At 33.6% G+C, this 24,979-nt stretch overlaps 1 protein-coding gene across 1 annotated transcript; it reads right to left on the reverse strand.

Moving 5' to 3' along the window:
• Positions 1-14,118: 14,118 nt before the first annotated feature.
• On the reverse strand, positions 14,119-16,276 carry LOC129892640 (uncharacterized). The gene is made up of 5 exons (XM_055968223.1): positions 16,101-16,276; positions 15,858-15,970; positions 15,659-15,773; positions 15,445-15,556; positions 14,119-15,295 (listed from the first exon to the last, which is right to left on the reverse strand). Exons 2-5 carry the CDS (start codon positions 15,956-15,958, stop codon positions 14,190-14,192), a joined length of 1,434 nt encoding a protein of 477 aa, XP_055824198.1. The 5' UTR covers positions 15,959-15,970; positions 16,101-16,276; the 3' UTR covers positions 14,119-14,189.
• Positions 16,277-24,979: the final 8,703 nt, after the last annotated feature.

The following is a 24,979-nucleotide window of genomic DNA, read 5'->3' on the forward strand; positions in this document are numbered from 1 at the left end:
TATGCATGTGTGTATATGAATTAGGAAACATGCTAGATTATGTGTAAAATGATCACTTGTTGGCCTGTTTTTATGATAACCTGTTCTTGGTAATATAAATGCTGTAAATATTGAATGTATTTGTGATTGTGGTATCTTTGGATCAAGCGTGATGTTCCGAAACATATTTGAATCGGGCGTCACTTCTGACACATATTTAAATTGGGTGTTACGTTTCAACACATATTTAGATCGAGTGTAACGTTCCGACACAAAGTTGATAGTTTGTAGGTCCTTTGAGAGGACCTTTGTGTGAAGTTATAGGATGTGGAAGATATTAAGTTGTGATATTGACTAATATGGTTGAACTTGAGATTAGTTGACTTATTATGTATATGTATATGTCTATTGTGTTGAACTTACTTATCTATGAACCGCTTACTGGCTAACTGTGTGATCCTACCAGTACATCATTGTTTTTGTGTACTGATACTACTCTTGCTCTGCCTTTTGTTGAGTACAAGACATATTCAGTTGGTTGCTAAAGAGACCTCGTCTAGAGAAGTGATTGTGTTTTCAAATTCAAGGGTGAGTTATTCCTTCAAGCTGTCGTGGACTCTATCATTATTTCTAGTCCTTTTCTTTTCCAGGACTTAGATGTTCAGACAGTGGTTTATTTGTTACTGGTTTTTATTTGGAGTTGTACTCCTATTCTAGGCTTGTTAGTTTTAGAGCTTTTGGTACGATGGCTTTCAGTTTCTAGGGTATGTTTACTTCTGCATAATTTGGGTTGATAACAAGTTGGTTTCTGAGTTTATGGGAACTCACTATCTTTGATTTAAACCTGCTTCCGCATTTTTAAGCTTGTGTATACATTGCGATTATTATTATTGGGCTGTTAGAATGGTTCTCCCACCGGAGAGTTAGAGTGGGTGTCAGTAACGGTGGGTCGAGGTCGTGACACTTGGCCCAGATCATTTTCTTGGGTGAAGTTTCACTTTCAGTCACAAAATTTTAAAAAAAAATCAAGAAAACTGCATGTCCAGATAAAATTTCAAGTTCAAAAATTCATTATTCAAGTTTCAACTTAATTTATGACAAAATGTTAGCTAAGTCTCCACTAGGGGTGTGTAGTGATCAGTTTAATTCAATTTTGAAGTTTATCGGTTATCAATTTATAGACATGCAAAATCATTATAGAACCATTAAGATATTGACTTATTGATTATTGGTTTATCGGTTATTGATCGTTATCGGTTTAATCATTAAGTTTTGACACAAAAACAAAAACAATGAAAATCACTTAGAAAACAAAATGACAAATCAAATAAATCATGAACATGTGAACATCTCCAACCAAAACACTGCACTAAATTTTACACCAAAAAAGAATATTTTCGCCCTCTTCATTATTATATTATTATTTCTAATTTCATTTATATTTTCTTATTTCATAAAATAAAATTCTTTCTAAAACATTCACTATATATAATTTTCATATTGTTTCAAATTATTGTCGTTTAATATAAAATTATTTTATATCATAATTTTTTAAATAATATAAATTGCTAGCAAATATTATATATTTTACATAATAATGGAGTTAACGCCAAATTTGGTGTAATTTTTGTAAATTATTAGGTTTTGTTGTACTCTTTAAAATTATTATGTATTTTATATTTCAATTTTGATTTATGTCAATTAATAATTTGTTGAATGTTATTATTTTCGATAATTCTAACATATATTGTATTAGTTGTCCATCAATTTATATTTTTGCATATTTAATTTTTTTGAAGGTTAATTGCACTTATATCCAATTCAAATTTATAGTAGAATTAACATAAATTTAATTTTAAAAAAATTCAAGTAAAGAAAAATAATTTATAAAAAAAATAAAATTTTAATCTAAAATTAATATTATAAAAAAAATTACGTAAAAATAATAAAATATTTTAATTAAAACATACAATTTATTTAATATTTAACTAAAAGTATTGTATAATAAAATAATAAAAAAATGTTTAAAAAGTACAATTGGTGTGATGAATAGTGTAACACCAAATTTGGTGTAACACTATTCACACACTAAATTTGGTGTGGGTAGGAGTAGTTTTACACAAAAGTTTACACCAAATATAGTATTTGGTGTAAAATTTGGATTGGGTTGGAGATGATTTGAGTTACATATTGCATCTTACTCAAAAGCAAATTATACCATATTGTAGATTAATCGAAAGTTTGAAACAATCAGAAATAAAAGTATGAAACTAAACCCTAAGTCAAGAACTTTATATACTGAATGTTATAATATAATTTAGTAATTTACTATCGATGTAACGACTCATTATGTCATTTTGAGAACTAAAGCTTTTTATTTCATAAAAAGCTCATTCCGTAAAAGTTTAATGGATATTTTAGACTATTCGATAACTATGATTATTTAGTTGAGGGGTGATTTTAAATAACTAATTAAATTAATGGGTTAAAGTGGTCATTTATTTAATACCCTATACCACATGTTCCTATTTTTATTAAAATAAATAAAGATCTAGGTTTTGAGTCATAACTCAAAACCAGTTGCAACATCTGACGAGAAGAAATAAGAAGAAACAGAGGAAATCAAGTAAAGGTACCAAAGCTTTGTCCTTATGATTTTATATATGGATAAGTGATTATGTTGTTATTATTATACTAATAATTGAAATGGGTGAGAAATTGGAAGTGCAAACTCACTGTACGTTGTGTTTGTTTAGATTTTGAGGTTTTGGAATATGGTCGGTTCCAATGATTTGTTCATCATTGGTCTTCGTTGTTTTCTAGATTTTCTTATTATTATCACATTATAATTCAAGTTTTGATATATTGAGATATGTAATTAAATAAAAAGTGTATTATATGATATGAATACCATTAGAATTATGATATTGGAGGAATTAAGACTTAACCCTAGGCTTGAGTTTTAGAGAATTGATTGTAGAGTTAGGTTTGTTAGGTCTAGGTTAAACATATAAATAATATTGGTGTCTACGGACTAGTTTACTTATAAATATTATATATTTGATAGATTGAAAACAATCTGAGGCATTGAAGAAAGGAAGGCCATTGGTGGATTAGCTTGCTTTACTTCGGTTCTTCGGTTGAGATGGGTTATGGTTTATTCTATATCATAGATGAATTCTTAATAGCGATTGATAGTCATTGAGTAATGTGTGAAGTTTACTATACATTTAATTATTGTGGTTTGGATGGTTGGTATATTGTTGTGATTGGTTTGAAATCTCAAGATCGTGAAATCCATAATCTTGAACTTGCCCTACAAAAATGGTGCCTTGAATAAAGAAGGCTTGATGAAATATTGTCAATGAAGTGGAATATAATAATAAAGAATGATAAATTAATTATATTTGGATCGGATGTCACGTTTCGACATGTATATTTGGATTGGGTGTCACATTTCGGCACGGTAATATTAAAGGAAACAAATTAAAATGACTTAATGCTACCTAATCTCCAATAACTCATTTCCCAAAAGAGCGAGATGTGGAGGCCTGAGGCCTCGTGTGTGATCTTGATATTGTTGACTGGTTATGTAATTGTTAATTGGTTGTCACCTGTTAAGTGCTATGGTTGATTTACCGCTATTACTTTATGCATATTAATTTCTATTTTGAGTCGGCGATGATATCTACTCAATACATATTGTCCTGTACTGACCCCTACTTGTATCTTTCTTTGTTTTATTTGGTGGAATGCAGCGAGTGTTCCATCGGCTTCGACTCGACCTCAACTCTAGTCAGTCTCCAGTTCATCAAATTGCAGGGTGAGCTATCCTTCTAGCTCGTGATGGATTCTCTCGGTCATGGCATGATGTCCTTAGTTTTCGGGCACATTGTGTTATTTATTTATTCTAGTAGTTGATATTTTCAGACTTAATTTTAGAATTTAGATGTCTTTTATGTGATGATTTTCAGATTTTGGGAAATGTTACGTAATAGATTTTAGTGACTTTTGTTATTTTTTTACTTTAATAAGGGTTGAGCTTCCGCATTATTGTCGTTTTTTATAAGTTGAATCGTTAATGTAAGTTAGTGTTTGTATCGTTGGTTCTCACACCTAGGAGGTTAAGTGTGGGTGTCATTCATGGCTCATTTTGAGTAGTGACAAAGTTGGTATCAGAGCTTTAGGTTAGGTGATCTCATCATAGAAGGACAGGTCTAGTAGAGTCTTGCAAAACGGTACGGAGACGCCTTTACTTTTCTTCGAGAGGCTACGGGACTTTAGGAAAACTCAATTCCTTCTTTCTTTCATTCTATTACTTGAATCCAACTGGTATCTAGGTGATACAAATTGGTAACTGACCTTCTTCACTTTATTTTCGCAGATGGTTAGAACTAGAGCAACAACAGCACCTGAGCCAGCCACTGGGGCTGTAGTCGGAGGGGGAGTAACAATGAAAGGCCGTGGTAGAGGTTGCGAGAGAAAGCCCACTAGGGGCAGGGGCCAGCCAGGGAAAGAGCAGCGACCACTCTACCGGCTAATGAGGTAGCTAGAGAGGATATTGAGGTGGAGGATGAGCAGGTTCTTGAGAGAGAAGCACCACCCCAGCCTACTCCAGAGATGATCTACCAGGTTATCACCTATCTCAGTGGGTTATCCGATCATGGACAAACTCCCCCAACACCTCATATTCCAAGAGTTCAACATACAACTGTTGTGGCTCTCCGCATGACTTCGTCTTTAGGAACAAGCAGGTTTCCTCGATTAACTACAGGGCCGGTAATAACTAATGACCAGCATGATCTCTTTGTTAAGTTCTTGAAGTTTAAACCCCCAGTCTTTAGGGTACTGAATCTGAGGATGCCTATGATTTTCTTGTTGATTGTCATGAGTTGCTTCATAAGATGGATATAGTAGAGCGATTTGGTGTTGATTTTGTGACATACCAGTTTCAGGGAGACGCCAAAGTGTGGTGGCGGTCTCATGTGGAGTGCCGACCAGCAGAGGCACCACCTATGACTTGGGAAGCTTTTTCTGACTATTTTATGGAGAAATATATTCTCCGAACCTTGAGGGACAAGAGGAGAGATGAGTTTCTGAATATAGAGCAAGGGAGGATGTTTGTTGTCTCCTATGAGGCCAAGTTTTGTGCCTTATCCAGATATGCTACTCAGCTTTGCTTTAGTACGGAAGAGCAGATTCGCCGCTTTGTAAAGGGTTTGGGGTCAGATTTACGGATTCCATCTTTACAGGTTGCTGCTTCAGCAAAATCTTTTCAAGAAGTGGTTGACTTTGTGATAGAGGTGGAGGGGGTGAAGCCAGATAACTTTGCTAAAGAGACAACGTTCAAGAAGTTTCGTAAGGAAGGTGAGTTTAGTGGTTCTTATTCCAGAGGACAGTGTTCTGTAGATTATTTGACCCTTCCTATTCAGTCTTCATTATAGGTTTCAGATGGAGGTTCGTTAAAGACTAGTCAGCCTTTTACTAATTTCGAGGGTTATCTTCAGTCTTCTTCATCTTCACAAAGACTCACTCTTGACCCTAAGACTTGTTACATATGTGGTGAGCCTGGACATATCAGAAAATACTATCCAAATCAGAGTCGGGCTTGGCATGATCGGGGTTATAGAGCCCAGCAATTAGAGGTGGAGGCGATGACTATGGTAGGGGCCGTCATTCTGGAGGATGTGGTGGTCGCTAGTCCGACCGAGGTGGAGGGCAGGTTGGAACTACTGGAGTACAGCCCGGCAAGGAAAATGGTCAGACAGGCGACAGAGCCCATTGTTATGCTTTCCCTGGGAGGTCAGAGGCAGAGGCATCCGATGTTGTTATCACAGGTACTCTTCTAATCCGCGATAACTTGGCTTTCATATTATTTGATCCTGGATCCATATTTTCTTATGTATCTTTCGCATTTGCTGATGGACTCGATTTACATTGTGACTTACTTGATATGTCTATTCGTGTTTCTACTCCTGTTGGTGAGTCTGTGCTAGTTGAGAAAGTGTATAGGTCTTGTCTTGTGACTTTTGTGGGGAACAGAACTTATATAGATTTGATTGATGGTTGACTTTGATGTAATCTTGGGTATGACTTGGCTCTCTCCAAATTTTTCTATCTTAGATTACAATGCTAAGACTGTGACATTAGTCAAGCCTGGTATGGATTAGTTGGTGTGGGAGGGTGACTATCTTCCTGCCCCAGTTCGAATTATCTCTTTTCTTCATGCTAAGAGGTTGGTGAGTAAGGGTTGTTTAGCCTTCCTAGCACATCTCAGGGATAATAGTTCTGAAGTGCCATCGATTGAGTCTATTTCGATAGTGCGTGGGTTTATGAATGTTTTCTCCGCAGACTTACCTGGTATGCCACCTAATAAGGATATAGATTTTTGTATCGACCTGGAGCTCGGTACTCGCCCTATTTCCATTCCACTTTATAGAATGTCCCCAGCTGAGTTGAGGGAGTTGAATGCCCAACTTCAGGAGTTGTTGGGTAAAGGTTTTATTAGACAGAGTGCCTCTCCTTGGGGTATTCCAGTTTTATTTGTAAAGAAAAAGGATTATAGCCTTCTTATGTGCATAGACTATAAGCAACTGAACAAGGTGACTATTAAAAATAGATATCCCCTTCCTCGCATTGATGACTTATTCGATCAGTTAGAGGGAGCTTGTGTTTTCTCAAAATTTGATTTGAGGTTTGGTTACCATCAGTTGAAAATACGGGCAATAGATGTACCAAAGACTGCTTTTCGAACTAGGTATGGATACTATGAATTCTTGGTAATGTCTTTTGGAATTACAAATACGCCTGCTGCTTTCATGAGTCTGATGAATGTAATCTTTAAGTCATATTTGGATCTCTTTGTTATTATTTTTATTGATGATATATTGATCTACTCAAAGAGCATAAAAAAGAACATGAAGAGCATCTGAGGATTATTCTGGGATTGTTTAAGGAGAAAAGGCTATATGTCAAATTCTTCGAGTGTGAGTTCTGGCTTGATTCAGTGTCCTTCTTCGGGCATGTGGTTTCTAAGGATGAAGTGATGGTAAATCCCTAGAAGATTGAAGCAGTGAAGAGTTGGGAAAGGCCCACTAATGTCTCAGAGGTAAGGAACTTTGTTAGTTTGGCTAGCTACTACCGCCGGTTCATCAAGGGATTTGCTTTCTTTTCTTCCCAGCTGATCAATCTGACCAAGCCGAATATTCCATTTATGTGGTCGGACGAGTGTGAAGAGAGATTTCTGAAACTCAAGACCTTATTGACTACTGCACTGATTCTCACCCTTCCAGTAAAAGGTAAGAATTTCATTGTTTATTGTGATGCATCATATTCTGGTTTAGGTGCAGTGCTAATGTAGAAGAAAAAGGTAATTGCCTATGCTTTAAGGCAATTGAAAGTGCATGAACGTAATTACCTCACTCATGATTTTTAGTTAGCTGCGGTTGTATTTACATTGAAGTAGTGGAGACATTATCTATATGGGGTAAAGTGTGAAGTGTATACAGATCATCGCAGCTTACAACGTGTGTTCACTCAGAGAGACTTGAATTTGAGATAGAGGAGGTGGATGGAATTGCTAAAGGACTATGATATCACTATTTTTTATCATCAGAGAAAAGTTAATATAGTGGCCGATGCCTTGAGCAAAAAAGCAGGTAACATGGAAAGTTTAGCTCATTTGCAGATTTCCAGACGTACATTGGCTAGAGAGGTTCAAACTCTGGCTAATAACTTTATGAGGCTGGAAGTAACAAAGAAAAGAGGATTCTTGGCCTGTGTGGAGGCAAGATCTTCTTTCCTTGACAAGATTAAAGAAAAGCAGTTTGATGATAAGAACCTGAGCCGAATTCGTGATATGGTATTGCAGGGAGAGGCCAAAGAAGCTTTGATCGATGAGGAAGGTGTCTTGAGGATTAAGGGGCGGGTATGTGTGCCCCGTATTGATAATTTAATTCAAATAATTCTTGTAGAGGCTCACAATTCGAGGTACTCTATACATTCTGGTGCAACTAAGATGTATCGCGATCTAAAACAGCATTATTGGTGGAGCAGAATGAAGTGTGACATTGTTGATTTTGTTACCCATTGTCCAAATTGTCAACACGTAAAATATGAGCACCAAAGGCCTGGAGGGACACTTCAAAGAATGCTCATTCCTGAATGGAAGTGGAAAAGGATTGCAATGGATTTTGTGGTCGGCCTTCCAAAGACATTGGGTAAGTTTGATTCGATATGGGTGATTGTTGATAGGTTAACTAAGTCTGCTCACTTCATTCCATTCAAGGTGAGTTATAATGCTGAGAAGTTAGCCAAACTCTATATCCACGAGATTGTTCGATTACATGGAGTTCCAATTTCTATCATATCAGATAGAGGTACGTAATTTACTTCTAACTTTTGGAGGACCTTGCATGTTGAGTTAGGTACTAGATTGGATCTTAGTACTGCATTTCACCCTCAGACCGATGAGCAGTTTGAGAGGACAATTCAAGTGCGAAAGGATATGCTTCATGCATGCGTGATAGATTTTGGTGGTCATTGGGATCAGTTCCTACCCTTGGCAGAGTTTTCATATAATAATAGCTATCACTCGAGTATTGATATGGATCCGTTTGAGTCATTGTATGGGAGGAGATATAGGTCCCCTATTGGTTGGTTTGATGCGTTTAAGGTGAGACCTTGGGGAACTGATCTTTTAAAGGAATCATTAGAGAATGTGAAATTCATTCAGGAGAAGCTTCTAGCAGCTCATAGCAGGCAGAAGGAGTATGCAGACCGAAAGGTCAGGGACATGGAGTTTATGGAGGGAGAGAAAGTATTGTTGAAGGTTTTACCCATGTAGGGTATGGTGAGTTTCGATAAGCGAGGTAAGCTTAGTCTGAGGTATATTAGGCCGTTTGAAGTTCTTAAGCGTGTTGGAGAGGTGGCATATGAATTAGCTTTACCTCCAGGTTTGTCTGGAGTGCACCCAGTATTTCATGTGTCTATGCTAAAGAAATATCATGGTGATGGAAACTATATTATTCGTTGGGATTCGGTCTTGCTTGATAAGAATTTGTCTTATGAGGAGGAGCCTGTAGCTATTTTTGATAGGGAGGTCCACAAGTTGAGATCAAAGGAGATTGCGTCTGTGAAGGTTCAATGGAAGAATTGTCTAATTAAGGAGTCCACTTGGGAGACTGAGGCAGATATGCGTGGAAGATATCCACACTTGTTAGTCGAGTGTGGCACCCTTTTCAACCCTCGCTCTTCTTTGACCGTTCGGGGACGAATGGTGGGTAAACTGATATCTGTTGTAACGACCCATTAGGTCGTTTTGAGAACTAGAGTTTTTTATTTCATAAAAAGTTCATCCCGTAAAATTTTAATGGGTATTTTAGACTATTCGATAACTATGATTATTTAGTTGAGGAGTGATTTTAAATAACTAATTAAATTAATGGGTTAAAGTGGTCATTTATTTAATACCCTATACCGCATGTTCTTATTTTTATTAAAATAAATAAAGATCTAGGTTTTGAGTCATAACTCAAAACAAGTTGCAACGTCTGACGAGAAGAAAGAAGAAGAAACAGAGAAAATCAAGTAAAGGTACCAAAGCTTTGTCCTTATGATTTTATATATGGATAAGTGATTATGTTGTTATTATTATACTAATAATTAAAATGGGTGAGAAATTGGAAGTGCAAACTCACTGTACGTTGTGTTTGTTTAGATTTTGAGGTTTTGGAATATGGTCGGTTCCAATGATTTGTTCATCATTGGTCTTCGTTGTTTTCTAGATTTTCTTATTATTATCACATTATAATTCAAGTTTTGATATATTGAGATATGTAATTAAATAAAAAGTGTATTATATGATATGAATACCATTAGAATTATGATATTGGAGGAATTAAGACTTAACCCTAGGCTTGAGTTTTAGAGAATTGATTGTAGAGTTAGGTTTGTTAGGTCTAGGTTAAACATATAAATAATATTGGTGTCTACGGACTAGTTTACTTATAAATATTATATATTTGATAGATTGAAAACAATCTGAGGCATTGAAGAAAGGAAGGCCATTGGTGGATTAGCTTGCTTTACTTCGGTTCTTCGGTTGAGATGGGTTATGGTTTATTCTATATCATAGATGAATTCTTAATAGCGATTGATAATCATTGAGTAATGTGTGAAGTTTACTATACATTTAATTATTGTGGTTTGGATGGTTGGTATATTGTTGTGATTGGTTTGAAATCTCAAGATCGTGAAATCCATAATCTTGAACTTGCCCTACAAAAATGGTGCCTTGAATAAAGAAGGCTTGATGAAATATTGTCAATGAAGTGGAATATAATAATAAAGAATGATAAATTAATTATATTTGGATCGGATGTCACGTTTCGACATGTATATTTGGATTGGGTGTCATGTTCCGGCACGGTATATTTGGATCGGGTGTCACATTCCGGCACGGTAATATTAAAGGAAACAAATTAAAATGACTTAATGCTACCCATTCTCTAATAACTCATTAAAAGAGCGAGATGTGGAGGCTTGAGTCCTCGTGTGTGATCTTGATATTGTTGACTGGTTATGTAATTGTTAATTGGTTGTCACCTGTTAAGTGCTATGGCTGATTTACCGGTATTACTTTATGCATATTAATTTCTATTTTGAGTCGGCGATGATATCTACTTAATACATGTTGTCTTGTACTGACCCCTACTTGTATCTTTCTTTGTTTTATTTGGTGGAATGCAGCGAGTGTTCCATCGGCTTCGACTCGACCTCAACTATAGTCAGTCTCCAGTTCATCAGATTGCAGGGTGAGCTATCCTTCTAGCTCGTGATGGATTCTCTCGGTCATGGCATGATGTCCTTAGTTTTCGGGCACATTGTGTTATTTATTTATTCTAGTAGTTGATATTTTCAAACTTAGTTTTAAAATTTAGATGTCTTTTATGTGATGATTTTCAAATTTTGGAAAATGTTACATAATAGATTTTAGTGGCTTTTGTTATTTTTTTACTTTAATAAGATTTGAGCTTCCGCATTATTGTCGTGTTTTATAAGTTGAATCGTTAATGTAAATTAGTGTTTGTATCGTTGGTTCTCACACCTACGAGGTTAAGTGTGGGTGTCATTCATGACTCATTTTGAGTCGTGACAATCAAATTATTAGTTAACCCATTAACAAAAAACCTCAAACAGTTAAGAACTAATAACCCGATAATAAAAAAAAAGTTAAAACCGTTATCGAAACTACTAAACCAATAACCCGTTACCGATAAACCAATAAAAAAAAATTGATTCAGATTATCAATTTCGATTCAATTTTGAACCATCCTAGTCTCCACTTCAATGATATAATCCATGTCTCTGTCCAGGAAGAAAAAAAAGGTGCAGTCCAACAGCATTTCTGCATTGCAGGAGGTGAATTACTATATAACTACAATAAGTGAAAAACTTTGTCTTTTTCCTCCACAGAAATCTATAGTTACTTCTTTTCACCAAACAAAGGCAAAGATTCTTGGATTTATTTGCCAGTTCTGATGTACAAACTTAACCACTTTTTTCATATTTTCAGCAGTAGAGGTTTTTTTTCTTTCATCAAAAAGCTTCAATTTCTCTAATCAGCAAAAAGGACATCTAGGAATATAGACAGAGCATTAAATGTTTGAAAATCATCACAATCTAGGACCTCTTGACTTGAAAGAGACAGGACATTCATGTAGCTTTACATGATAAAGACTTAGTAAATCATTATGAGTTAGATATCATCCAATAAAGCCATTTTAAAAGGCATCTAATCATGATTAACAGATGATTTAATCAAGATGTAAAAAGTGCATAGCTCTGTACACTAAGACTTGGACAGACAATTTGAGAAACAGATAACATTTTCTTTCCTTTTTTCTATCAGTAAAATACAATTCAGGAAACATTTTACCTTTCTTTCTCCACAGAAATCAAGAGGCTAAAATTTTGACCAGTACCAAGGTTCTTCAGGACAAACTAAGCCCCAACATTCTTGGATGTATTTGGCATTTCCTATGGAAAAAAAGATTCCACCTTTATCATATACAGCAACAGAGGCCTTTTCTGTTAGCAGTGCATATCCAAGGAATAGCTACCAAACAGCTTGATTTTCCTGTTCAACAAAAATGCTTTCTAGAAAACAGGCAGCAACATCATTGATTGGTATTATCACAATTCACAAGATATATACTTATTATAGGACCTTTTGACTTGAAATAAAGATGAACAAATCATTATGAGCTTAGTTCATCTACGAAGCCATGATTATAAGGCATCTAATCATAACAACAAAGGATTCAATCCTAGAAGCCAAATTCTTCAAACTGCATAGTAATTTTGATACTCCCTCCGTTTTAATTTTTTTGTCCTACTTTCCTTTTTAGTCTCTTCTAAAAAAAAATATTTCTTTCTCTTTTTTGTAACTCTTTAATTTTAATTTTCTACTGACATGTTTAAGACCACGAGATTAAACGACATTTTGGTACATTGCACATATCTTTACCTTAAACCACAAGATTCAAAAGTCTTCTTTACTTTCTTAAACTCTGTATCAAATCAATAACCAGACGAACAAATTGAAACAGAGGGAATAGTTAGAAAGTTTTATAAATAAGTGATCTCCAAAAACTAGTTAGCAGTTCATAACTTATGGTGCGTTCACTATGGTGCATTTTCAGCAATACACTGCAAGATATGTTTTTTTTTTTTGTTACTTAGCAAAAACAGCCACTTAAAAGAGATGTTTCCCCGACTCTCTTCTTCTATTAGACTATTGACCATGTTATATACAATTGTACATCATCATTATAAATTAGCTAAAGATGTCCAACAACAATCTGAATCGAACTAACCCCTAACAAATCATATAAAACTAACATTAATAACACCTCTTAACTGTCGCAATCAGCCATTCCAATTAAATTTAAGAATCAGAAATTGCATTACCATTTTGTGAATAGAAAACACATACTTCTGCATTACATTACTGTCAATATTACTTTAAGTGTAGTTGAAAATCATGTAATATGAAATGGATTTGATTCCATTTTTGTATGACAAAGTGATAAATTAACGAAATGAAAACTTGCCTGGCGTCAAGCGCTCCCCAGCACTGGATATATATCCAGTTTGGCAAAGTTTGGCAATGCTGTACAGATCTCTTTCCACATGTGCAATGTGAATACAAGGCAAAATGAAGCACAAAAGATCAATTCTTAGAACATATAGGCACCACCTTATCCAAAAGGCACGAAAGACTTCTTTGCAGATTTTTTTTTGTCTAGTCTATATGTGGAACAGACTAGGGAATGAAATTGATCAACAAATGTGAGGCCAAAAACTAAGTGCACATTCAAGTGCGCACACAGGCAGATGCATATCACTACTATGGAGATGGTAAAAGTAGCCTTTCTACAATAAAACATGTGACTCCTAATAGTCATAATTGACATGCCATGATAGTTAGCATTTACAATTTCCAAGGAGCAAAGAAGCTATGCAACAGGGAAACGTGATTGCTTCAATATAAACCGACTTGATGAAAAAGTAGCAGGTTCGCAAACTACTTCAACAAGCATTTAGGTTATGGAAACACCAGGAGGGGCTTTGGCACTTTTTACTTGTCCCACGAAGATAGTCTCTGATACGCATTATCATCCACCAGGACCATTCCGCTTCACTCACAATGATACTTCCGTAAAAAAGAAGTTTGACATAAAGAGAATAAGTAAGTAAAATTCGCATGACAGTAACACTGGCCAATAAGTCCAAAGCATGATAGCCAAGTCAACATAACGGTGGATAAACAAACCACAGTGTTTACGCCTAACCTTAGACCTGGCACTCCAAGGTCTTAGCATAAACTGTTTCATTATATCACTAAGCTTCATTTACATACTCAACCAACCGAGCAAATGTTTGAAGCTTATTGGGGCAGTTGGTGTACCAACATAACACATCTAAGAATATTGTATATTGAGCCATTCATCCAGCACATTGCTGTCAAGTCAAATTGCTGCACTTTTGTTAGTTCTAAATTCCTCTTTTGCACATTTTTATGTAATATTTCAACAAAGAAAGAGATCATATTCAAGCAAAAAGTGGAAGATAAAATGCAAAGAAGGCATCCGAAACTTCTCTTTTCTCAAAATTTTATCATACAACAAAATGGATCTGGCTACAGACTACAAACCTGGCCTTTTCATTTGACCAGGAAAACGGTTCAAAGTTCGCTCATCTTGCCACAAAAATTGTCCAAGTTCCATATTGTTATGGAACGGCATCTTACGTTTCCTAAGTAGTGTTTCTGCATTCTGATCTTCACCATCTAAATTCGACCGACCTGTTTGCAACCCAGAGGGTCTATTGGCAGGATCCGCAAAAAAGAAAGGATACTCTCTGTCTTTGCTGGTAGACACAGCCTCGAAGTCATATCTTTCCTGAAAACCATCACTTGGCATAATGGGCATCTTATGCTTCCTAAATAGTGTTTCCACATTGTGACCATAACCCTCCAAATTTCCATGAGCTCTGTGCAACCCCGATGGACTATTGGCCGACTCCGCAGGAAAGAAAGTGAACTCTTTTCCATTACTTGTCGACATAAGCTTGAAGTGGTCTCCTTCGTGAGAATCATCACTTGGCCTAAAATCACCAATGCAACTAGTTTGACCCTGTTGCAACTGCAAGCCAGAGTTTGTAGAGAGACCCAACCTTAAGGACAAATCACAATCCAAGTCAGGCACCCTCCTAGTCTTGTCCCTAAAATCTGTTTGACATGATTTTTCTGGAATATTATCTCTCCTGCTAGGAAACAAGCTCGGGAAGCAGCTGATTTCAGCAGGCTCGACAACGGATGGATATACAGGTTTGCCAACAATTACATTATGTTGAGGTTCTCGGGGGACTAGTGGAGAAACTTCGAGCTGAAGATCAGTACCATAGAACAGGGGATATACTGAACCCACATTCAATGAACTACTACTTTCTGGAATAATAATGGCTTTTGAACTTGAGGAAGCACCTAGATTGTTGATGCAAGGCATTACAGGCCTGTCAAACTCTGAAGCTAATCTGGATGTATTGACATTCGAAGGTCTCAAGAACAGTGGTTGGTTTGCAGAGCGAATAGATAATGACGAGTTAGAGTTTAGCTCATTGGCACTTCTACTAAAAGCTTTAGGAGGTACACAATGAGGTTCTTGAGTTCTTGGGCTGAGGTAACTCCTTGGATTACTGTTGCGCTGGCTCCTAGACGCTCTCTCCGGTATACATCCCAGATTAAGAGCAGCTGAGCACCAAAGTTTCAAGTTAAACAAGACATAATTAGTTTGAAATCTATTTGCAACATGACATGTCTCTTGCTTGAGTAATTGAACTAAAACAATTGGAGCAGTATAAATGAGCAGCAAGGTAAAAGAAAGTTGTGAACTTCGGTACCTTCAACACAAGGAGGCAAGAGTTGTCCAGTCTCTGTCTCATCTCTCCTAATGATGGTATCAATGGCATCATTTACCCTATCCCAAAGTGTTTCAGGATCCATATATTCAGCCTAATTGACAGAAGGGACCAAAAAAAAAAAAAATCTTGAAATTATTTTCTTTCATATAATCCAAATTCAAGATACCCCCAAGTTAAAGAAAAAGCAAAATACCTCAGAATGAGCTTTGGAGTACATAATTTCCTCAGCTTTCAAGACCACAACAGGAAGCTTCTGTTGCCATTCTCTGTTCTTCTTTGTAACAACACTATGCCTTTCTCTTACAACCCTGATCAAACAGATGGTGAGCACTTTTTAGATAATAAAATGAAGAAAGTCTAGAGAACCCAAATTACAATTTCCCCAAAAGTACCTGAAAATTTGTTGTATGATAGAACCTCTCATGGGTTGGTGTCTATCACTGTGCCAAGCTCTTCTTACACACTCATAAGGTCTGGGTCCTGGTCTAGGCATCTTCTTTCCTCTTACCCACAAAAAAAAAATATCAACTTGAACACTGTAGTTTGAGCAAAATGCAAGATTGCTTAGACAGAGTGACAGAAATAGCAAGAAAGATTGAAACTTTAAAGAGAAAAAGCCAAAAAAAATAAAAATCTACATGGGTGTTTTGGGGTTATGAAGTGAAAATCAAGAATTAGCTCCTCTCTTAGCTTTAGGTATTTGTTTAGGCTTCTCCCAACTTCCCCAACTCCCCCCACCCCTTTCAAGTTTACTAACTTTTTTGGGGGAGAAAAGGGGGGAGAGATGCTTGTTTTTGTATTTTTCCTTTTCTTGTTGGGGTTTGGGTGCAATAATATGCTCTGTTTCAATTTATTTGTTTTAATTTTTAAATTTTCACGTCATATATTTAATGACCACATTAAAATACATTTTCAAATCATTAATATGAGGTGAAAATCTCTAACTTTGCTTTTAAAATTAAATTTTCCTCAACAGAACAATAATCAAACTCCCATCTTTATCTCATGCATTGTTTATTTTATTCTTATTATATCACATTTATTTAATATCTATTTGTATTATATATAATTTACTTTTTAACATAGATATTTATAAACTTTTCTTTAAGTTCTTTAATATTATAAAAAACTGGTAAAGTTGCTGTCATGTAACCAGGAGGTTACGGGTTCAAGCCTTGGAAACAACCTCTAGCAGAAATGCAAGGTAAGGATGCATACAATAGACCCTTGTGGTCGGGCCCTTTCTCGGATCCTGCGCATAGTGGGAGCTTGAGTGCATCGGGCTGCCATTTTTTCTTTAATATTATAAGTAGAATAATATTTTTAAGAATTTATTATAAAATTTAATATTATTCTAATGACCGTTATTTCAATATAATATGCATTAAGTATGTGTATATGAATGTATATGTATATTTTTTCTTTTCTCCATTATTTCACTCCATGCGTTTCATATTACTTATCTCTTCTTGATATATATGGCACCCCTTAAAAAAATTAATTAGAGGTGTATTTTACTAAACTAACATTATTAATAATATTTTGAAACCTTAAATTTGACTATTACTACTTTATTCAGTTATTTAATACTAAGGGTAGAAATAAAAAGATAATAATAAATTCTTAAATTTCATAAATTGAACAAGTAAATTAAAATAACTATTTTTGGAATGAGAGTCAAGTAATATAAATGGCAGTGGATATTCTCTTCTATATAAATAAACATGTTTTAATTGACATTGATGGAATTTTATATAAATTATAATCTAAAATAATTTAAAATCTAAATAATATGATCTTTAAAAATTTATCCTTAATTAAATTAATTATTTGTATTTCCTACATTGAAATATATTTGTATAGTTATTATTATCTGCTATTTTCACTTGTATAAATAAATATTAGAGTTTTAATTATTATTAATAAAATTAATTTTCTCATTATGCTAATTTACTTCATTATAGAACATCATTAACTTATACACTTAATTAGTATTTTTTACTTTTTTTCCAAAAAATAATGTTTATGCTTTTATGAAAAATTTGTTACATTAAATTAAAGAGATAAAAATATCATGATTTCTAAAAAAGTAAAGACACTGATAATGAAAGGGCATAATAGGTATTTTAAAATTTTAATTAGGATAAAGAGGGGCGTTTGATTATTGTTCAAAGTTGAGGGAGGGGTTTGATTATTGTTCAAGGTTGAGGGGGAGCTTGATTTTAAAAGCAAATTTGAGGTGTGAAAATAATTTTCACCCATTTAATAAATCTTTAATTTTAAAATCATAAATTTTAAAATATATATTTTTATTTTTTAAAATTTCTCTGTCAAATTAAAATCAGATAAGAAATTAAAATGGAGGGAGTAATAGTGAAGATAGTTTTATCATAGATTTTCAATTTACTGGACGAAAATTTAGATATATAGAGTATATGTAAATTATTTTAGTCTTGGACTTTTTGAAGTACTTTGGGAGAAAAAGCCTTGGGGAGAGGCCATTTTTTATTTTCCTTTTTCCTCCGAAAGAAAAACTTATACAATGTATATTTAAAAGTCATTTTGAAATTTTTATGTCCAAACGGATCCTTTTAAAACATTATAACAAATTATTTTAAATATGCGTAAGTTGAATCAGACACTATTATCATTTAAGGAAAAATAATGAGTTATTATTATTATTAGCTATAGAAGAGAATGAAATGTCATGGCGTGTCGCCTTGAAATTGTGCAAAAAGAGCCCCACAAACCTCTCCCCAAAATGAAAAAAAACCCCACCCTCACAACTGTCTGTACAAAATGGCTCATCTTTGGCTGCAATTTTGGGACCATGATGGGGAACTAACTTAATGGGATTTTTGCCTAACTTTCCTACTCCTCATGTTTTTTCTTTTTTTTTATTGAGTGTTTGATATTTATATTAAAATTTTAAGTAAATTTAATGTCTAGTGATTCAAATTTGCTTCGAGCGTAAGGTTCATCACACTCTTTATCAGGATTTTTTACATTAAAGTCTCGATTAATTTGACTCTCTACCATAATTTTTATATACTCAAAGCTTAAATTCAAAATGTATATTATAAAAATGAACGAATCATATATATCCCACTACCATGACCCTTGATAGTTCTTACTACTCATGTTTTTTTTTCTCATTTTTATGTTTGTGTTTGATATTTATGTTGAGATTCTGATCAATCTGTATTCTCTTCATATAACGTTTATTAAAGAAAAAAATATTCTCTATTTAGTGTTATTCCTCCTGTATTAAAGTTAGTAAACCAGAAATAGTAAAGATGTAAAGAAAAAACAGTATCCGAGTCCAAAAAATTCACTGTGTGTCCTTAAAGAATTTAATCCCCTCACTGTACCCAAGATTATGTATTATTTCCTCCCAGGATAAAACAGATAGAACATTTAAGAAGTAGCGGTATCTCAAACTTCTTTAATTCCAACGAACTCAAAAACAACAACTTAATCACACAAAGACACAACTTTATTTGTAAGAAAATATATGCAGAAGAAGGAGAGATTTTTGATGATCAAAATTGAGAGGAGGCCTCTCTATTTATAGGCAACAAGGTTTCTTTTGAAAAAGGAAGTGTTTGTTCGGAAGGAATAGGACCTTTCTAAATCTGAAAAGGGAAACATCTATTCGGAAGGAACAAGTCCCTTCCGAATCCGCGAATTTCAAATTCCGTTTCCGTTTATAAAGTAATTCAGTAATTTTAATTCAGCGAATTTAATTAATTCAATTAATCTAAGAATTAATTCAGTAATTTTGTCCAAAAAGCCAGCCGAAGTCGAGCCGAGTGAGCGACGACGACGACGGTGCAAAGAAGCACCCTCTACTTGACCCTTTATGAGTTAAAAGAAGTTTTTCCTAATACAAGGACAAGACTTTTCGTTTCTTCTACCAATGAAGGAGAAATGATTTTTTAATTTCCCTTCATTTGGACCCCCCCCCATCCCATTCCCAATTCTTGCTTCTCATTCTTTCTCATTCACACTCCACTTAGACCCAACATTTAGATTGTTTACATTGAAGTCTCGACTAATTTGAATTCACTCTGCGTAAGTCTCATCAAAGGAAAAATGCTTACTACCTGGAGTTTTGACATTGAAGTTTCGACTTATTCTAATTCGCTCTGCGCAAGGCTTATTAAGAGAAGGCGTTTACAATCAAAATTTTATATAATAAAACCTTAAGCTTGAAATCTCTAATTAAAAATGAAGGGATTCTATTTATCCTACCACGACGACACGACCCTTAATTGTTCCTATTCCTCTCATTCCTCATGTTATTGCACTTTGGTTGTGGGGTTTAGAAAAAAATAATAACAAGGTAGCTATCAATAGAGTTTAACATATTCAATTTGAGTAGACAAATTATTTAAGGACAATGTGTCGTCTTCTTCCATCTTTTGCAAGGATGGGGTTTCTTGGTTTTGACAATATATCATCTTCTTTTTTCTTTGTTAAATAAAGTATTTATTTATGGCCAACCCTTTTTGTGGAAATGACTAGCTGTTTGTGTTCATCAATTTATGGGACAAGTGATATGTCTTTTACATCAACATAATCCCCATAGGACCCCTACATTAATGTGTGTAAAAGCTTATTCGTACCAAATAATAACATAAATCAATAGATGCATTATGTATAGTTAAGAAAAGATGTAGACACTTGATCATAAATTTCAAAAAAAATTATTTTATTTGAAATATATAGAATTGGAATTGAACATAAAGTTGTGTTTTATCATACTTATTTTAAAAAATATTTAGAATGCTTAAATACATCTTCAAAACTAAAAAGTGAGTTGAAACATGTTATAAATCGTTTTCCAAATTTAAAATACAGCTTCAAGTTAAATTTAAAATTTGAAAAACATTGATTTTCAAATAAAATAAAAAATATTGAAAAAACAAATTATGCAAAGGATAATTTCACAAGAACTACTCTTTAGGTGGACCCAAAATTTTTGAGGGGAAAGAATTACTTTATAAATACATGTCATTTTCATTGAAAAAAAATAAAAAAGTAATTAGACCCCCTTGTAATGTTGCAATCAAAGTCTCAAAGGGGAAAAAAGGGGCATGTTGTATGTTTTTAGGGTATGGGAATCCCTAGGCCTTCTACAAGATTAAGGTGCCGTTTGGCCCTAAATATTTTTGAGAAAAAACTTGTAAAGGCCTTGAAAATTAGTGTTTGATCATATAATTTAGCAAGCATCTGACGTTTTCAAGTTCTACAAAAAATAACTAGTATATGAGTCAAGTTTTAATATTTGGAAATTTTTAAAAATTTAAAAATTATCCAAAATTTTATATTTCATAAAAATACTCATCATTTATTAATTTCAACTAATATTTATCTACGAACTTATTAGATTAACGTTGCCAACCAACACCATTTAATAAAATTTCTATCTATTAATAAAAGAATAGTTTGTTACTACCTCTTTCGAAAAAGAATAGTTTGAGTGACAAGATTGGGAAAAAAGAATAATTTATTTTTAATGCGATTAATGTATTGCTTTTGCCCATATTGTTATTTTGTTGTTGTTGATTGTTATCAATTATGTTATAAGATTTTTTTTTAATGGAACATGCGCATTATAAAATGATAATACAAACTTATATATATTTTTAATAATTTTTAAAATTTACGAGTATTATGAAATAGTCGAATATTCTTAAGAAAATTTATGGTCAAACGCATGGTAAAAATTCACTCAAAAATAACCTACCAAGAATATTTAGAAATTTGGATCCAGACACTAGCTAACCTTTAAGAAACTAGAGGAAGAATTTTTGGAACCATGGTCCACCTTTTTTTTTAATGAAATTTAATTTGTATTTTGATCATGTGTCAAGATCAATTAGAATGATTCAAATTTATTATGGATTACCTAATTTACCATTTAAGGTAAAGTTTTGATGTTATGAAAATGCACTAGAATTGATTAAAAAAATCTCATTCTATTTATAGCAAAATTACTGAGATTCATAAGTTAGATGGGATTCTAATTTAGATTTTTATTTTTATTTTTGGTTAAGTGTGTCACATGGAGGATCCACTCGAGATTTGGACATATTATAAGAAAGTAAACAAATAGCACTTCGGGTCCCTTTTGTATGACCAAAAATACAATTTGATCCTTCATGTATTGTTTTGTTTGGTCTATTCATAAGGTATGATTTGGAGGGTAGTTAAGAGACAACTCTGTGTCTTTAAGTTTAGAAACTAAAATTGAAGATCAGGTTTGCAATTCACTTTAAGAGTAAACTATTAAAGAAATTGGGCTTAAGTGTAATTTTATAAAACCATTTTTGTAATCCTTCAATATATCAATCTAGGTTTATTTTTGTAAAACTTAGCTTGGATGGCCAATGTTTTAGTCACTTTTTAAGGTAGAAATTAATAATAATAATTATTATTTTTAATCATAGTTCATGTCAAATCTAGCAGAATCATTGAGTATAGCCATTCTACCAATCAATTGCACAACTCCAACACTTTAATCATGATCAACATTAAATGGTTTCCTACTCCTTATGGGAAAATTAAAGCTAAATACGGATGACTCTTTCTTAGAAAGCATTAAGAGTGGCGAAATAGAGGGTATTATTAGAGATCACGACAGTAACTGGATAGTGGAGTATAATAAAAATGTCATCGCTCATAACCATGTTATGGTAGAAATAGAAGCCCTCTTGTATGGTCTACAATTAGCCATAACACATAATTTAGCGCCTATTGAAATTAAAACCGACTCCAAAGAAATTCTTGAAGCAATGGATCATGCACACCCTATTTATGCTTCAATGATTAATGCTTGCAGGTTGCTTATGAGAAAGTTGGGGAATTCAGTGCACCACCATAGCTTTCGACAAGGTAGCAGACATCATTTTGTCCAAGATGGGTGCCAAGCTAACAACATTCATACAAACTACTAATATGTTAACTCCTCTTGACTCGGCCGTAGCTATAATACAAGCAGATCAAGAAGGAGCAAGTACTACTAAACTAGTTTCTAGGGCTACTTGTAATAAGTTAACCTGTTTTGGTAACCTATTTGTAATCGCTAGTACTAGTGTAAATGTAATCACTTAACACTCTCTCTCTCTCTCTCTATATATATATATATATATATATATATATATATATATATATATTCAAAAAAATTAAATCTAGCAAACATAATTTATTAAGTATTTGTCAGAATACTGACCCCCTAATTTGCCTAAGGAATAAGTCCGTAGCGTATGTTCTTTACGAATTACCAAGCCTGTTTTCCGAATGACAAATAAAGTAATGATACAATGATTTATCGTGAAAAAACCCTGGCTCAAAAGGGTGAAAAACTACGACCTATAATTTTATAGGATTTAACTCCACTTCACTAAGCTCTGAGCCTCAACAATTGTTTAAGATTACATTCCTAAGCAATCTAAGAAATTATAAACTCTAATTTTTATTTATCAACAATCATCCTTGACTGTTGAACCTTTTCTCCAAGTTGCCCTCAACTCGAAGAATAACCTACATTATAACCAACAATGATTACAACTCGATAACCAATAATACACATAAAACAAACTCAGAACTATACTAGCTTATCCTATGGAACAGGTTCTTCAATCTTGTTTCTTTGTCTTTGTAGCACTCTGAAATTTCAACCAGAACTCCCCCAAATATGAATTCTCTCTTACTTGAATATGTTCTGGTTGATTCTCTCTATTGTAAGTGCGCAAAATTCTTCATAAAAACCTTATTGTATGTATAGACGCTAGACTTCTTCTTCTTTGAGTCGAAGACTGTTTCTTTTTACCGCTACTTTTTCTTGTGGGACTGCTGCTGCTTTTAAAGAAAAGAACCTTTTATGCATCTACATTCACTGCCTTGGGTCTTCAATCTTCCACATACATGCACTTCTTCTAATCCCAGCTAGATTCGGTTTGATTAGAACACCTAATGGCGACTTGTTCCTTTCAGCTGCTCCTTTTGTTTATCATCAAAATCATTCCTTTTATCGATCATCAAAATTATTCTTGATCAAACAATATTATATGGATGTAAGGCCTAGTAATGTTTTGTAATTAGTAATGACTCCTTCAAAAACAACTAACTGTTTGGGACATATTGACGAACATAGTTTTCCGTCCAATCTTGAGAGACCCTAGTCTACTACGTTCTTCAAATCCTTTTGCATGTTCACTACATATTTATTCATACCTTGTATTAAGTCATACGTTTTGATCGTATTTTTTTCAGGGATGAACAAGAGAGATTTTTCAACTATCTGTAACTTTTCTAGAACCAAATTAAGCCAAGAAGAAATTATAAGAAGGAGAAAAAACATTAGTAAAAAAAGAGCAGCCCGGTGCACTTAAGCTCACGCTATACGCAGGGTCCGGGGAAGGGCCCGACCACAAGGGTCTGTTAGTACAAGGGATTAAATGAGATAGCATCAAAAGAAAATATAAAGTTGGACAAAGAACATATAATTGAGGTAAATTTCACATGTGATCATATAAGTATGATTATTATTATTTTCCATAAAAGTCATATAACTATTTTCTAATAAAAAATTTTTAAAAATCTTTATTATCTTATTAGTTAAGTGTGCTAACAATAATTAAGATATACAGCTATAATACAATGATTTCTTAAATTTTTTGAGAAATTTCATTTAAGTATTCAAATTAAATGAGCAACTGAGCGAATGATAAAACTGATTCTACTAAATACTTTCCGTCTAAATTTTTTATTTTGCTTTTGTGTGCTCAAGCATCTATTAGTTAGTTCAGTTAATTACATATAAAATATGCAATCTCATTTAATTTGGGAGATCATAAAATAATAATGTGATTACTTACAGTATAATATTTGTGTCATTATTCCTAGTCCTAGATAGTTGAATCATTTTTTATTCTTTTTTAATTTTATGATTTTGACATCAATCTATTTTCAGTTTACTAGAAATTCAAAGTCCGCAAGACTAATGGGATCCAGTGCAAATAACAACATATTCAATAATCACACAAGTAAAATCTAAAGAATGTGTTGTATATATAATTTTATTTCTATCTTGTGAAAATATGAGAGATAATTTTGATAAAACGGCATTACAACTCCACATGTTGAAAACATTAATTATCTACTAATCAACCTAAAATAAGTTTTATTTATGAACTTGAACTAACTTTTTGTCCCTTTTTTTTTCATTGAATGCCATAAATAAATATTGTCAGTTAAACAAATATTATTGTTCTGTTGGTGCAATTCCAAATAGTTCCAAAAAATATAAGGACTTCAATCTTTCTATAGAAAACATGCATTTCTTTTGCACAATAATTTTGTCCCACAACAGTACAATATATATTTGTGTTTCCCTACATCCCTCAACCCACCCACATCATCTTGTACAATATGGTCACTTCCTATTTATTTTTATTTATTTTTCAAATCAGAGTTAGGGAAAGGAAAAATGTGGAGGGGATTACAA

The sequence above is a fragment of the Solanum dulcamara genome, chromosome 6, assembly GCF_947179165.1.
Source record: "Solanum dulcamara chromosome 6, daSolDulc1.2, whole genome shotgun sequence".
NCBI lineage: Eukaryota > Viridiplantae > Streptophyta > Magnoliopsida > Solanales > Solanaceae > Solanum > Solanum dulcamara.

Bases quoted from the DNA above. Each gene is read 5' to 3' on its own strand.
- LOC129892640 (XM_055968223.1), bottom strand. From the start codon at position 15,958: ATGCCTAGACCAGGACCCAGACCTTATGAGTGTGTAAGAAGAGCTTGG. The intron at 15,557-15,658 runs GTATTTTGCTTT...TCTGTCAATTAG, and splicing joins ACTCCAAAGCTCATTCTGAG to GCTGAATATATGGATCCTGA. The intron at 15,296-15,444 runs GTACCGAAGTTC...TTTGGTGCTCAG, and splicing joins CTTGCCTCCTTGTGTTGAAG to CTGCTCTTAATCTGGGATGT.